At 37.5% G+C, this 14,440-nt stretch overlaps 1 protein-coding gene across 2 annotated transcripts; it reads left to right on the top strand.

Moving 5' to 3' along the window:
• The first annotated feature begins 10,055 nt into the window (after positions 1-10,055).
• LOC131325526 (uncharacterized) lies at positions 10,056-14,142 on the top strand. Of its 2 annotated transcripts, none has more exons than XM_058357840.1 (2): positions 10,056-10,156; positions 12,105-14,142. In XM_058357840.1, exon 2 carries the CDS (start codon positions 12,123-12,125, stop codon positions 14,115-14,117), a length of 1,995 nt encoding a protein of 664 aa, XP_058213823.1. In that variant the 5' UTR covers positions 10,056-10,156; positions 12,105-12,122; the 3' UTR covers positions 14,118-14,142. The 2 variants fall into 2 exon arrangements, with proteins under 2 accessions (XP_058213823.1, XP_058213829.1); XM_058357846.1 differs by lacking the exon at positions 10,056-10,156 and having other exon boundaries at positions 12,006-13,248; positions 13,288-14,142.
• Positions 14,143-14,440: the final 298 nt, after the last annotated feature.

Raw genomic sequence — 14,440 nt, 5'->3', positions numbered from 1 at the left:
ATAGAGATACAGATAAATAACGATAATTTTTGTGTGTAGGGTTTGGGGCCAGAGACACTAACTAGGTCTTGAGGTCATATTCATCGAAGGGATTGGGTTTAGGTCAGGCTTGTATTACATAACATCGACATACTAATTTCTACGTATCCAAGCCCGTTCAATTAACAAACGGCTTTAACTTGATATATTTTTTCTCAAGCTGGTCCATCTAATCCATCTATTAATTCTTAAAATAAATTTTCTTCGTGGGTGTTTGGCATAGATTATTTTGGTGGATTATAGCGATTGGATTGTAAGTCGTAGAGTTTGGGTTTTTTTTTTTGCTCGGTAAATAAAACATTTTTATATTACTCGAAGGGGGTACATCGAGAGAAGACTCAAAACTCACAAGAGCTTTGATACACCAAAAGATACACTAATACATACACACGCATCCAACAAATAGTTGAATGGCACACCAAAAAACTACGATCCTTACAATCTCAGTTTTCGGATACCATCTAAAAAAACTTTGAACTCCTCTACGGTGTAGACCTTGATATCAAATTTTGCCTTCATCCACATCGCAACCCGAGTTTTAACTACCTCTCCCACTTCCCAAGCTTGTTTTGTTGAGTTGTTGAAAATGTAGTCATTCCTTACCAACCATATGGACCATAACGTTGCATAGAAACAAGCCTCCCAAATGTGTTTCTCTAACCTAGTAAATCCATTTGCAAACCACCAGCTAGCTAGAACTGGTACCGAAACTGGACAAACCCATTTGATGCTCCACCAATCTAGGATTATTGACCAAACACTCCAGGAAAAATGGCAATGAAGAAATAAGTGCTGATGAGTTTCAAGGTGCAAAGAACAAAGAGGACACAAAGCTAAGTGAAACTCATCTATCACATTTCTACAAAGAAGTTCTGACCTGGTAACTGCTTTTTCTTTGACGGCCAACCAAGCAAAAATTTCCACCTTTGGAGGACTTAAGTTCTTCCACAATGATCCCAGTAAATCGCTGCTTGAATGATGAAGCAATTCCCACTGCCCATAAGCTGATTTAACTGTGAAATTACCATCCCCCGTCCACCGCCATAATAACATGTCAGGCTTTGTTGGATTTAACGACACACGTTGAAGTCGAAGTCTCAGGTTGACCATCTCTTGATTCTCTCGCCCAAACAATTCTCTCCTGAACGATAGGTCCCAAGATCCCCCAGCCTCGTCATCCCTCATGTTGCTGATCAACATCTCCTTTTGAGTAGATAAGGAGAATAGCCTAGGATATTCTTCTTTCAACGGTAACTCACCCAACCAGACATGTTCCCAAAACACAGTTGCATTGCCTGAGTTTACTTGGACTTTAAAGCCCTCTCGGATGGAGTAGCCCAAATGAGATGAAGGATTCTCCAATGAACAAATATCCACCCATATTCTTGAGGTTGGACCTGAGCCATGAACGTAGGGCAACCAACAATTAGCATCCAACCCGTATTTTCCTCTAATGACTTTCACCCAAAGAGACTCTTTATCTTTACCAAATCTCCACCACCATTTAGCCAAAAGTGCTATGTTCTGTTGCAACATCTTTTTCACCTCCAAACCTCCATCAGATTTCTTCTTAGTAATCTCATCCCATTTAACCAGGTGGATCTTCTTTTTGTCACGAGTGTCACCCCAAAAAAACTGTCTCTGCAACTTCTCCAGTTTCCTCGCTACAGCTAGTGGCATTTTGAACAAGGACATAAAGTAGATGGGCACATTAGCAATGTTGGAGTTGATAAGAGTAATCCTTCCCCCAGTCGAGATGCAATGAGTTCTCCAAACACTCAACACTTTCTCGGTCCTCTCAATAACCGGATCCCAAGTCTTGATTCTACCTGGATTTGCGCCTAGAGGTAACCCAAGGTATTTGATTGGTAAGTTTTCCACTTTACAGCCCATAGTACAAGCCAGAGAGGTTATTGCTTCGAATGGAACATTCACTCCACATAGAGAACTCTTTGAGAAGTTGATTCTCAACCCTGACATCAATTGGAAACACCTTAATATTCGTTTAATGTTTGCCATCTCCTCCAGGTCATTGTTGCAAAAAAGAATGGTATCATCCGCAAATTGTAGATGAGATAATACAACCCCATTACTCCCCAATTTAGTTCCTTTGATAATATTCCGTTCCTTTGCTCTTTCTAGCATAATGTTGAGGGCTTCCACGATAATATTAAAGAGGAAAGGTGATAAGGGGTCACCCTGTCTCAGACCCTTCTGTATGCAAAATTCCTGAGAAGCTGACCCATTGATCAATATTGACATAGAAACCGAGGAACAGCATTCCAATATCCACCCTCTCCACCTGTCCCCAAAACCCATCCTCGAAAGCATATTGTTCAAAAAACACCAATTAACACAATCGTACGCCCTTTCAAAGTCAAGCTTTAGAATAAGTCCCCCGTTCGCTCTGTTCTTCCAGCTGTGAATAACCTCGTTGGCTATAAGAACGCCATCTAAAATTTGTTTCCCACTAACAAAAGCAGCCTGGGACTCTCCAATTAATGATCGCAAATGATCTTTGAGTCTATTCGACAATACTTTAGAAAGAACCTTATAGACCCAGCCCACCATACTAATGGGTCTATACTCTATGAAAGACGACGGACAAGCTACCTTAGGAATTAAAGCAACAAAGGTGGAATTGATACCTTTAGTGAGCTTTCCGTTGGCATGAAATTCGGTGAAGAATTGGATGACCGATTCTTTCATAAAATCCCAACCTTTCTTAACAAAGGAGAAGTTAAAACCGTCGGGCCCAGGAGCTTTAAAACTACTACATCCTTGAAGAGCTGCTACAATTTCCTTCTCCTCAAATGCTTTCTCAAGTTGCAACGCTATCTCCGGTTCAAGTTTTCTAGGGAAAGATCCCCCCAACATTGGTCTGATTTTTCTTTCTTCCTTGAAATTATTCCGAAAGAATTCTGTAGCTGCTTCTTTAATTTGTCCTGGCTCCACTAGCATACATCCATTCACCTTTATCGAACCCACCAAATTCCTCTTAAAACGATTGTTAGCAGTGATTTGAAAAAATCTAGTGTTTCGATCTCCCAACTTCAACCATCTGATTCTAGACTTTTGTTTCCAGAGAGATTCCGATAACTTGGACAGCCTCCAAAACTCTGATTTTACAGAACATCTTAATGCTTTTTCCTCCTCATTTAGTTGCCTGACTTCAGATACGGTGTCAAGATGATGAAGTTTAGATTCGGTGTCTTGGAGAGCACAATTGATGTCCCCAAACTCTTCTTTATTCCAGATCTTCAATCTATCCTTTACTGCTTTTAGTTTCTGCATTATAGTAAAACCAGCCCAGCCACTCACCTGAACCTTGTCCCAAGTACTTTTAGCTATCTTCAAACAATTAGGATCAGAAAGCCAAATGTCCAAAAACCTGAATGGTTTTGGACCCCAATCTCTATTGTCATCCAGTAACATGATAGGGCAATGGTCGGATATTGGTCTAGGAAGACCCCATTGCAAGACCCTAAACTTGTCAAGAAAAGCCTGAGATAGAAGAAATCTATCCAAGCGGCTGTGGATGGCGTGGTTCTGAAAATTTGTCCAAGTGTATTTCCTGCCCAACATTGGAATATCTACCACTTCCATGTTATTGCAAAACTCCAAAAAATCCCTCATCCCCCTTTCCACTCTCAAACACCCCACCCTTTCGGACACATCTCTAATTTCATTAAAGTCGCCCCCAATGCACCATGGAACGTGGGAGTTCAATTTAAGAGCCAACAATTCCTCCCAAAGATCTCTACGGGGTAAGACTACATTAGGAGCATAGACATTCACAAAGGTACAAGGATAATCATTAATAGCCCCCTGTAGCAAAATGAAAGATCTATTAATCAACACATTAGAAACTTTAAAAAAGGGTTCATTCCAAATCACCAACAAACCCCCGGATGCTCCAACGGAACTGGAGCAAGCAAAACCGAAAGAGCTTGCACCCCAGATTCGTTGAACTACGAAGCGATCGATCGCTTCCAAAATCTATGAAAGTGTTAGGTAGAAATGCGAAAAATAGATTATGAATCAGTGAATGTTTAGAAGCATAATCAGATAATTAATTGAATTGTGGGTGATAATTTGACCATTATGTGCCCTTGCTATTATGTCTCTTTATATAAAAACATATGTGACATTATTATAAAAGGCAGAATAGGCTGGGCGAGCTCGGCAGCTCATTTGTTTAGGTTGAGCAGATCTTCGCAAAGGGCTCAAGACACACACGTTATACGTCACGGAGAGTTAACAAATTAGTCCACAGGAATTCAAAAGGCCGTGTCTATAGTCCTGAACCCACAAACGTCTACGATAGGGCTCGAACCCTGGTCTCCTATAAAGGAGGACCAGGAAATATCAATGGACTACAAGCACTTTGCGGAAATCTTTTAGTCCTCCTTTTGCAGCAGTTCTAATCTCTAGTCCAATAGCCATAATTGGACTTGGAGAAATTTGTTCACATTTTTCTTGGGCGCTGCTATTCGCAGCCCTCTATTTACTCCCATAGCCCGTTAAAAATTTTCAATTATACTCGACAGTTAGTTACCGAAATTGAGATATATTTTCAGCGTCCCGAAATATAATATTTTTTTCAACAGATGTTTACCGAAAATGCATGTTCGGCAGTTGTTTACCGAAAGTTGAACATATTTTCGACATGTAGTTACCGAAATATAATTTTGTTTTCAACAGCATTTTACCGAAATGTTATTTATGATTTTCAACAATCATTTACCGAAATTTAGTGGGCTACGGGAGTAAATAGAGGACTGCGAATAGCGGCGCCCTTTTTCTTTGAGAGAGTGACAACGTAAAGGAAAATTTATATAAATAGTCCTCCTACGTACTTTTATTTGAGTTTCATTTTTGTCCTCTAAATATCAATTACAACTCTTTGACCTTCAAGTTTGGTTTTCGTACCAAATTGGTCCAATTGATAACTTATGTTAACCAAACTGGACGGAAAAAATCAGATTGATAACAGTTTGGATGTTGCAATATATTTGTATCAAGTTGGTCCAATTGATAACGTTTGCCTTCAAATTTGATTTTTTTTCGTTCAATTTGGTTGACAAACGTTATCAATTGGACCAACTTGGTACGAAAATCACATTTGAAGGTCAAAAGAGTTGCAATTGAAACTTGAAGGACGAAAATGAGACTCGGGTGAAACTAGGAGGATCATTTCTATAAATTTTCCCAACGTAAAGCAAATAATTCAAGGGAAATTTATAGAAATGGTCCTCCTAGTTTCACCTGAATCTCATTTTCGTCCTCTAAGTATCAATTGTAACTCTTTTGACCTTCAAGTTTGATTTTTGTACCAAGTTGGTCCTATTGATAACATCTGTCAGCCAAATTGGACGGACAAAAATCAGATTAAGGGTAGACGTCATCAATTGAAATATTTTCCTCCAATTGGATGATGCTTTGGCTAATTAAACAGGGTAAGCCGCAGGAATGGGTGACATGGTTGAGTCAAAGATTTCCGTGCCTTTTCAACAAGAAGAAAAACCCCTCTCCAATGATGGGGCAATTTGATCTACTTGGTTATTGTCTCAAGCTTACCAAGCCTGATGTTCAAAGTCGTCCAAGTAGGAAAATAATTAGGTCAGTGTTAGGGCCTAATTATGAGGTTAAGTGGGATAAATCTTGACACAAGACTGCATGTTTCGTACATCCTCCGGTATACAACGCGATTTTAGAGTTTTTTCATAAACCTTGGATTGATTCAAGCATATCCGACAGCTTAACCAGTGAAGCCAAAGAGGCGATCAAGGACGCTACAAGCTGTAGCTCACGGTCCAAATGGTTTTGCTCAGAAAGATAGCCACTTCCAGAAATTATAGACAAGGAGGCGAGCTTCCCACTTTAATTTGGTTCATTAATCCTACCCAACTGCCTATGCAACCGCCAGGCGACCAGCCATCGCTTATACGAACGCCAAGCGACCAGCCACCGCCTATGTGACTGTCAGTCGACCGGCCACTGCCTATGCGACTGCCAGGCAACTGGCAACCGGCCACTGCTTATGCGACCGCCAGGCAACCGGCCACCACCTATGCGACCACCAGGCAACCCGCAACCGCCTCGGCCACCACTTATGCGACCTGCGACCGCCTATGGGATCTTTCTCACAAGACTTGTGGATGCTTGAAAATAATTTTGTACGCAAACTCTTTTTCCATTTCCGCATGTAAAGTTGTGAACGTCTTCATAACGTCAATGTCAGGTTACTCATCTTCTTACTAGTATATTAACTAGGGTATAGGTGTTAGGGTTCTCATAATTTCATCACAAGGATAATTCGTCTCGACAAGACGAATCGAAAAAGTAAAAAATATTTACTTTATCCAAATATTTTAGGAAATATCCACTGAGCAAAAAAAAAGGGAAGTAAAAAATTGGCAATTTTTAGCTCAAAAGTGGATATTTCCAAATATGTGAATAAAAGTAAAAAAAAAAATTTACTTTTCTGATTCGTCTCGTGATTCAATAATCTATAAATGTTTGGCGCAAAACTAATAAATACGAAAAAAATTTGGATAAGGACAAAAAGTTTACTTAGTGGAACACCGTCTGTGGTTGTTTGTGAATTTTGGTTGATTGTGTGTTGAACAATGTCTCTTTGCTTAGTTCACTCTCTCAAGTGTGTCAATCATCAGTGGCACAACTAAGAGTATCCACAATGCTATAATCAAAAATAAATATTTTTAAAGTTAGTAATATTGGTGTAAAATATGGCTCACAATGCTATAATCAAATTTAACAACCCATTAAAAATAATCAAATTTTGGGTTTTGGATAACCAAAACTAGCAACCTTTTGACAATAATCAAATTTAATAGACCCTACATATTCTCAATCAAATACACCAATCATTATACAAAAATATTTTATCTCTCTTCCCTTTTCCTCTCTCTTTCTTTTCGAACAATATTTTCGAAAAATATATATATTTTACTAAAAAATTGTTTTGTTTTTAGAAAACAGTTTTTTTAAATATAATTCTTTTCCAAAAAAAAAAGTTTCAAAAACTATTTTCTATTTCTAATAAAGAGTTTTTATTAGTTTCAAAACTATTTTCAGAAATACTATTTTCTACTATTCACAGTTTTCAATTTTTTGTAGTTTGAAAATATGATTTGAGAAGTTTTGGTTATCGAATTTTGATTATGCTATTGTAGACATCTACGTTGCTAACCATAACAATCTCTTAAATAAATAATCAAAAGCTGATGTGGCAACTTTTGATTATCAAATTTTGATTATAGCATTGTGGATACTCTAAGAGCCTGTTGTTAGCTGTGCAAGTGATTGGATAGATTATTTGCTTAATCCAGAACAAGCTGGTCCAAATTAGTCCCCCTTCCCCACTTACCCAATTGTTACTCTCCACCCCAAACTTGGATATTAAAATTAAGGGCCCACTTAATCAAATTGTGATTAATGGAGGTGCCCACTTCCATTATAGATTAAGTGGCATGGTTTTAAGAAGCTTTTGGCTTTCCCGTTTACAACATATTGTACTAGTTTCTTTGATGGAAGAAAACTAGAAGGTCTTAAGGAGAGATATAGGGTCTCTAACATAACATCTATATATAGCTTATGATATCCATCAATCAAGGCGACTCAAGTCATGCATAGGTTAGAAGACGTCTAAATCTAGAGAGAGAGAGAGAGAGAGAGAGAGAGAGAGAGTATGTGTGTGTGCGTGTGTGTGTGTTTTTGGTGTTTTACTTGAACAAACAATGATTTGAAGTTATAGTTCGATCTTATTTCCGCTGCGTATACCAATGTGTATTATTTATCTTATATGTGGTATCAGACTTAGAGCAACCCTCTAGATCAAGTTGTGACGGAGTTTGGAGATGGGGTTGTGGAAAATGGAGGTTGTGAAGTACCTAGCTAGCTAGGGAAAGCCAAAATAGTGCAGGGGGGATTACATGAGTGACGGTGAAGCCGAGGTTATTGAGGTTACAACGTTAATTTGAATTTTGCGAAATTTTGTCCGGCAGTTATTAGTGAGTTGGAATATTAACCCCCCCCCCCCCCCCCCCCCCCCCCCCCCCCCCCCACCAGCATCTTCTTTCGATGAATTAACGCGACCTATTGATACAACTGCGATGAATTAACGCGAGCTATTGATACAATTCGCAAATGCGATTTGATTTTAAGTGAGAATCCTTTAGGAGCAGGGAGGCTGGTGCGGCGCCAGTGCATGGAAGATATCTACTTGCCTCTCTGCTTGAGATCATTTGTTGGTTGTCAAGCAAAATGAGAATTTCTGCTCCTAGGTAGTCTGTGTTCTCCAATTTGTAGGAAAAAAAAGTTGGTGTTACATTTCGAATAAGCTTACTGGTAGAACGCATAACATTCAAAAACCTATTGTGGCCAATAATAAAGATCAATTTTATTTTTTTCATTTTTGTTTGGGGTTTGACAGTTATCATGGGACCCGAAAAAACACTTAAGGTACTCGCGTGCTCCCTACCAAGTGGTTATTCCACAGTTGCAAAAACAATATTCGAATAACAGGATTGCTAAGTGCACCATAAAGCGTCACATGACTCGCATTGCGCCATGCGCTACATTTTTGTATCAAGTAATGCGTTTTGGAAGATAATAGCGCACGAGACTCCGAAGCTCTTTTGCTATAAATTTAATTTTTGCTTGTTCGTAGGGGAGAAATGTTGCTGGAGTGGTCTAATTGACTTCTCATTTTCGTCAATTGCAGAAATTTGCATTCATTTTGCTCCTTCGTTTTGGCTTTTGGCTTCATTTTCCGAGCCCTAGAACCCTGTTTTATAGGATTTGAATTCTTTGAATGTGCCCTACTAAGAAAATGTGATACGAAGGTTCTTTGAGAGTGACATAAATCGCTCATACATGGGTGTTTTAAGTAAATGGGAGTTTTAATTAAGTGTATTATTTATTTAAATGAATTAATATCATCCCCATTGCGGTGACATAAATCGCTCATACATGGGTGTTTTAAGTAAATGGGAGTTTTAATTAAGTGTATTATTTGTTTAAATGAATTAATATCATCTCCATTGCGGTCATGGATGGAAAAAAAAACTTGATAAAATCATTTATAACGACATGCACAGTAGAATCTATGATAGTTACTCTGAACTATCACGAGAAAAAACTAATGGCAATATGTTATTACACCAAACTCTAATTCAAAAAATAAATACTATTTAATTAGGAGCTTGAAGGGCCCATCTTTTCTCTTTCAAAGTTCAAGGTTATCGCAAGCAAATAATATATTCTATATGTGTTTTAGTTAAAAGAGTTGGGCCCATCTTTTGTCTTCAAACCATATTACAAGCAAATACTCTAGTACTATATTCTATTCTAACGGAGTTGGTTGGAAGTAAGTAATTTATTCTCTCTCTAACTAATTTTCTTTAACATTATTCCAAGCAAGGAATATTCATTTTCTCCCTTTCTTTTCTTTTTGGTTCTTCGGTATTTTTTTTACCCTATAAAGACGAAGATAGAGACAGGAATGGGATTTATAACATACAGAGCACCATATATCTCTTCTCGTTTCGAAGTCATCACAAGCCAATATAGCTCTTCTTGTTTCCAAGTCATCACAAGCAACACAACAAGTAATCTCGCACATTCTTCCAAGAGAAATATTTATTACTAATCAAATAGTGTTAGTTTTGAAATTATGTTGTACATTTTCGGTCATAATGGGAATAAAAGATATTCAACACATGTTGTTCATTAATCACCTGTTATCCTACGTATAAATATTCAAAGATGTTTTTTGCTTTTAGTATTTCTTTTAATAAGAAATAAAACCAAGTATTTTGCTTCCAGCTGCTAATTTGCACATCGCGTACTGCTGCTCTAGTAGTCCTTTGTTTTATTTATTTTTATATGACCTCGAAAGGCACAAACTTATTATCGAATAATGTTCCAGCTTAACTCCTGTTTTAGATTTAGTACTTGTTTGTTATATTTTTTTTTGCTTTTTTGTTCGAGATGCTCCTAACTGCATTGTTGTTTTGTTTTTTTTTTAATTTATTTGACAGCCCCATTGGATTAATCCACTGTTAATTTGATCGCATCAAAGTGTTATCAGGTATTTTCATAATCCTTTCACTTTCTCTAGACATTTTACTCCCAGTCTCTCTTTACTTGTGGTGATTATTGTCTGAATTAAGTTTACTTGAATTTGTAACAAGCAGTAGAAAATACGATGCGGTTATTTTTAAAAAAAAATGATAGTACTATTATTGAGCTATATTTATTGTTTTCAAAAGTGGAACTAGGGTTTTGATTTCATTGATTGCTTTCTCTGCAAAATGTATAGTTATTTCCACATGCCACGTGTCTCCAGTGTCGGCTCATATATTTTGGTGGTTCAAAGCGAATTCTCTACATTGAGCCCTTTATATATTCATGAATTTCTGAAAAAAAATTATAAAAGTACAAGAAATATAAAAAAAATTCAAACTAAAAGGATACATTTATGATAATATAAATATAAAAAGATATATATGATTGCAAGAGTTTTTGAAGAAAATTAGATACAACTGTGTTTTTATTTGAAAACATTCTAATGTTAATATGTAAGTTACATTATAGTGGAGCCTTAATTTTGTACCAAAATTCGAGGGCCAGAAGCGGTCGCTTTTCTCGTCTATCCTATGAGCCGGCCATGCGTGTCTCAATATGCAAAACGTTTTGTGGTTGAACTATAGTTCAATCATAACTGGAATTTAGAGAAATTTGTTACATTTTGCTTCAAGTTATAGACAACGTGTCATAATATTTTTGAAATTACGTTGTACATTATCGATTATAAAGGGATCGGATAAAAAATTCAACATATATGTTGTTTGTTAATTAATTGCTATCATACGGATTAATATTCGAAGATGTTTTTCGCTTTGAATATTTCTTTGAATAAGAAATAAACCAAGTATATTGCTCCCAGTTGCTAATTTGCACATCACTTATTCCTCGTTAATTTTTTTTTTATTTTGATTGACCTCGCAAGGCACAAACTTATTATCGATTAGTGTTCCAGCTTAATTAACTTTTGTTTTAGATTTAGAACTTGTTTGTTATACTTTTGTTCACTTTTTCGTTTGAGATGCTCCTAATTAACTACTATATTGTTTGTTTTTTCTTAAATTTATTTGACAGTCTCTCTTTACTTGTGGTGATTATTATCTGAATATCTAAGTTTACTTGAATTTGTAACAAGCTATAGGAAATACGATGTGGTTATTTTTAAAAAAAAATTGATTTTATTGAGTGATATTTAATGTTTTTCAAAAGTGGAAGTAGGGTTTTGATTTCATTGATTGCTTTCTCTGCAAAATATATAGTCATTTTTACACGCTACGTGTCTCAATAACTAGAAAACATATTTAAGATCTTAGGTTTGATTTTCTTGCCATCAACTCTTGATATCAACTCATCCCTCATGTGTGATGGATTATTTCGAAGTGCGAAGAAACTGATTTGAGACACGGTACTTGCATTACTAAATTAAAATTTTAAAAGAACTAGAAACATACGTTAGTGGCCGAATGAATCAAATTTGGCTCAATTTCATTTATGTCTAAAAAATGTGGCACACACTTTACCACGAGTAATTTATTTGTAATCTGATATAATAAAGTAATTTTTCAAATTTGCAACACGTTATGTGTTGAATTGCGGTCATTGGACCTTAATGAGATTTTAAGAACCAAAAGATGGATGAATTGCGCATTAGACCACATTAAGCTAAATAAAAGCACGCAAAAATTGGATATTGGTTAACTTTTTAGAGAATTTATTTTGCTAACTAGTTTAGAGTGAAATCTTGTAAAAAGATTAAGCTGATTTAGAGTATTATTCCACATTAAGCTGATTTAGAGTATTATTTGAGGTGAAACAAAAAGAATTTATTTTGCTAACTAGTTTAGAGTGAAATCTTGCAAAGATTTGAAAATAATCAAATAAATTTTATTTGTCAGATTTCTCTCATCTATTTAACTTTTTGTTTCCCGTATGTTGACCATATGATGAGGAAGACAAACGGTTAGGGTGAGATGGATCCGATTCCAACATGGGTGCGGACACTTTGGAACACGTGGGATCTTCGAGTACTGGTTCTCCTTAGTTTTACCCTACAAATAATTCTTTCCCTATTCGGCAGCCGAAGAAAATATATATCCTCGATGTGGATTAGTGTGCTTGTTTGGTCAGCCTATTTAATGGCAGACTGGGCAGCAACGGTTGCTCTTGGAAAACTCTCGGACGTCCAAGGCGATCGCGAAAAAAGCAACTTACTATGGGCCTTATGGGCACCGCTGCTCTTGTTACACCTTGGTGGGCCTGACACCATAACTGCTTATTCGCTGGAAGATAATCAGTTGTGGATGAGGCACCTTTTGGGATTAGTCGTTCAACTTTTCCTTGCGATTTACGTCATTCTGATGTCGTGGAAAAATTCATGGTTCTCGTTCATGTCGCTTCCGGCGTTAGTAGCGGGAGTTATCAAGTACTGGGAAAGAACCTCGGTTCTCAAGTGGGTGAGCGACGATAAATACTTGAATAGAATATCCGATTCTATTATGAATAGACCTTGGTTCTCAAGTGAGGGTCATGACTATGTGCGGCTTTTACTTCTGGCTCGTGAACATCTGTGTCAGTTTATGGGGTGGTATTTGAAGAAGGGGGGCGGTGGGTACGAAGTGGGGAACCATAACAACCCCTGGGAAATTACAGAAACTAATATTAAGTGGGATGCACTGGAGCTTCAAATGGGCCTCGTGTATGAATTGTTATATACAAAGGCCCCCATAATATACAGTAAGAGAGGTTTTATTATGCGCTGTGTCAGCTTCGGATGTACAGTGGGTGTATTAGTAGGATTAACCATTGAGATTGTACTTTTAAAGACAAGGGAAGAAGACGAAGGGAATTGGCATGAGATTGATATTGCCATTACAGGGGTATTAATAGTAGGAGCTGTAGCTTTGGAGATTTATGCAGCCGTTGTACTATTTTCCTCCAATTGGATGATGCTTTGGCTAATTGAACAGGGTAAAAAGGAATGGGTGATATGGTTAAGCCAAAGATTTCCACGGCTTTTCAACAAGCAGAAAAAGTACTGGTCTCAAATTATGGGGCAATTTGATCTAGTTGGTTATTTTCTCAAAGTCAGAGAAACTGGTGTTCAAAGTCCAAGTAGAAGCGGATCAAAAAAAGAAGGAAGAAGGAGTCCAAGTAGAAAAATAATCAGATCGGTGTTGGGGCTTAATTACGAGGATAAGTGGAATAGATATCGACACACGACGGCATGTTCTGTATATCCTCTGGTATACAAAGCAATTTTAGAGCTTTGTGATCCTATTGATTCAAGAATATCCGACAGCCTAATCGATGAATTGGACGAAGTTTGGGAGATATTAGAAGACACCACGGAGGATGCTTTTTCCGAGCGAATTAAGACCGCACACTTGGCAACAGAAATATGCTACTGTTTAGAAATGGAATGGGATGCAGGAGGTGAAGATGATCCCTCTGGATCCGACTCTTCGTCGTGGAAGCAAAACAGGGAAGTGTCCAAAGCTTTATCAGATTACATGATGTATCTACTTATACTACATCCTTCACTGTTGCCCAATGTTGTAGCACTTGGAGATTTGGAAGACGAGCTCTACAATCCGGGACATCTTATAGGGGATGCATGTGACGTAAACGCGGCTTGCCTTAATTTGCTGATGGATTCTGAAGGATCTCGGCGGAGTTGGAGTAGGATTGCCACATATTTGAAGGGAAATGAGAAGACAAAGAGATGGGAAATAATCAAACAAATGTGGTTGAGGATGCTATGCGCTGCAACTCGCTGTGAAAAAGGTTTCGGTCAGAAAAATAGCCACTTCCAGCAATTAAGACAGGGAGGCGAGCTTCTCACTTTAATTTGGTTCATTAATCCCCCATATACGATAACCCTTAGTGACACTACTCATGTGAGCCATATTAGAGAAGGATTTTTCGTCTATTGTAAGGAGAAGAAAGGAAAGTTGACCGAGGTATAATATTAGAGAGGGATTTCCTTTTCAATGTCGTCTTCTTTTACTTTATTAGCAAGGATACAGATGTCAGGGTTCTGATATGTGTCGAATTCATCTGAATTTCAACACAAGGATCCCGGCACACTATCAATGCTCATAGCTTAGTCACATATAATTTTTCAAAATGGTATTTCCTCTCACGTACTCTCACTTCTCACGCCCGTTCGCACTCTTAATCCTTGTACTCGCGAATTTTAGTTGTTTGTGTGTTGAGCAGTGTCTCTTGCTCAGTTTACTCTCTCAAGTGTGTCAATCATCAGTGGCACAACTCATGAGAGCCTCTTGTT

This window comes from Rhododendron vialii, chromosome 1a, assembly GCF_030253575.1.
Source record: "Rhododendron vialii isolate Sample 1 chromosome 1a, ASM3025357v1".
Classification (NCBI taxonomy): domain Eukaryota; kingdom Viridiplantae; phylum Streptophyta; class Magnoliopsida; order Ericales; family Ericaceae; genus Rhododendron; species Rhododendron vialii.
This window is presented reverse-complemented; position numbering and strand designations above follow the sequence as displayed.

Bases quoted from the DNA above. Each gene is read 5' to 3' on its own strand.
- LOC131325526 (XM_058357840.1), top strand. From the start codon at position 12,123: ATGGATCCGATTCCAACATGGGTGCGGACACTTTGGAACACGTGGGAT.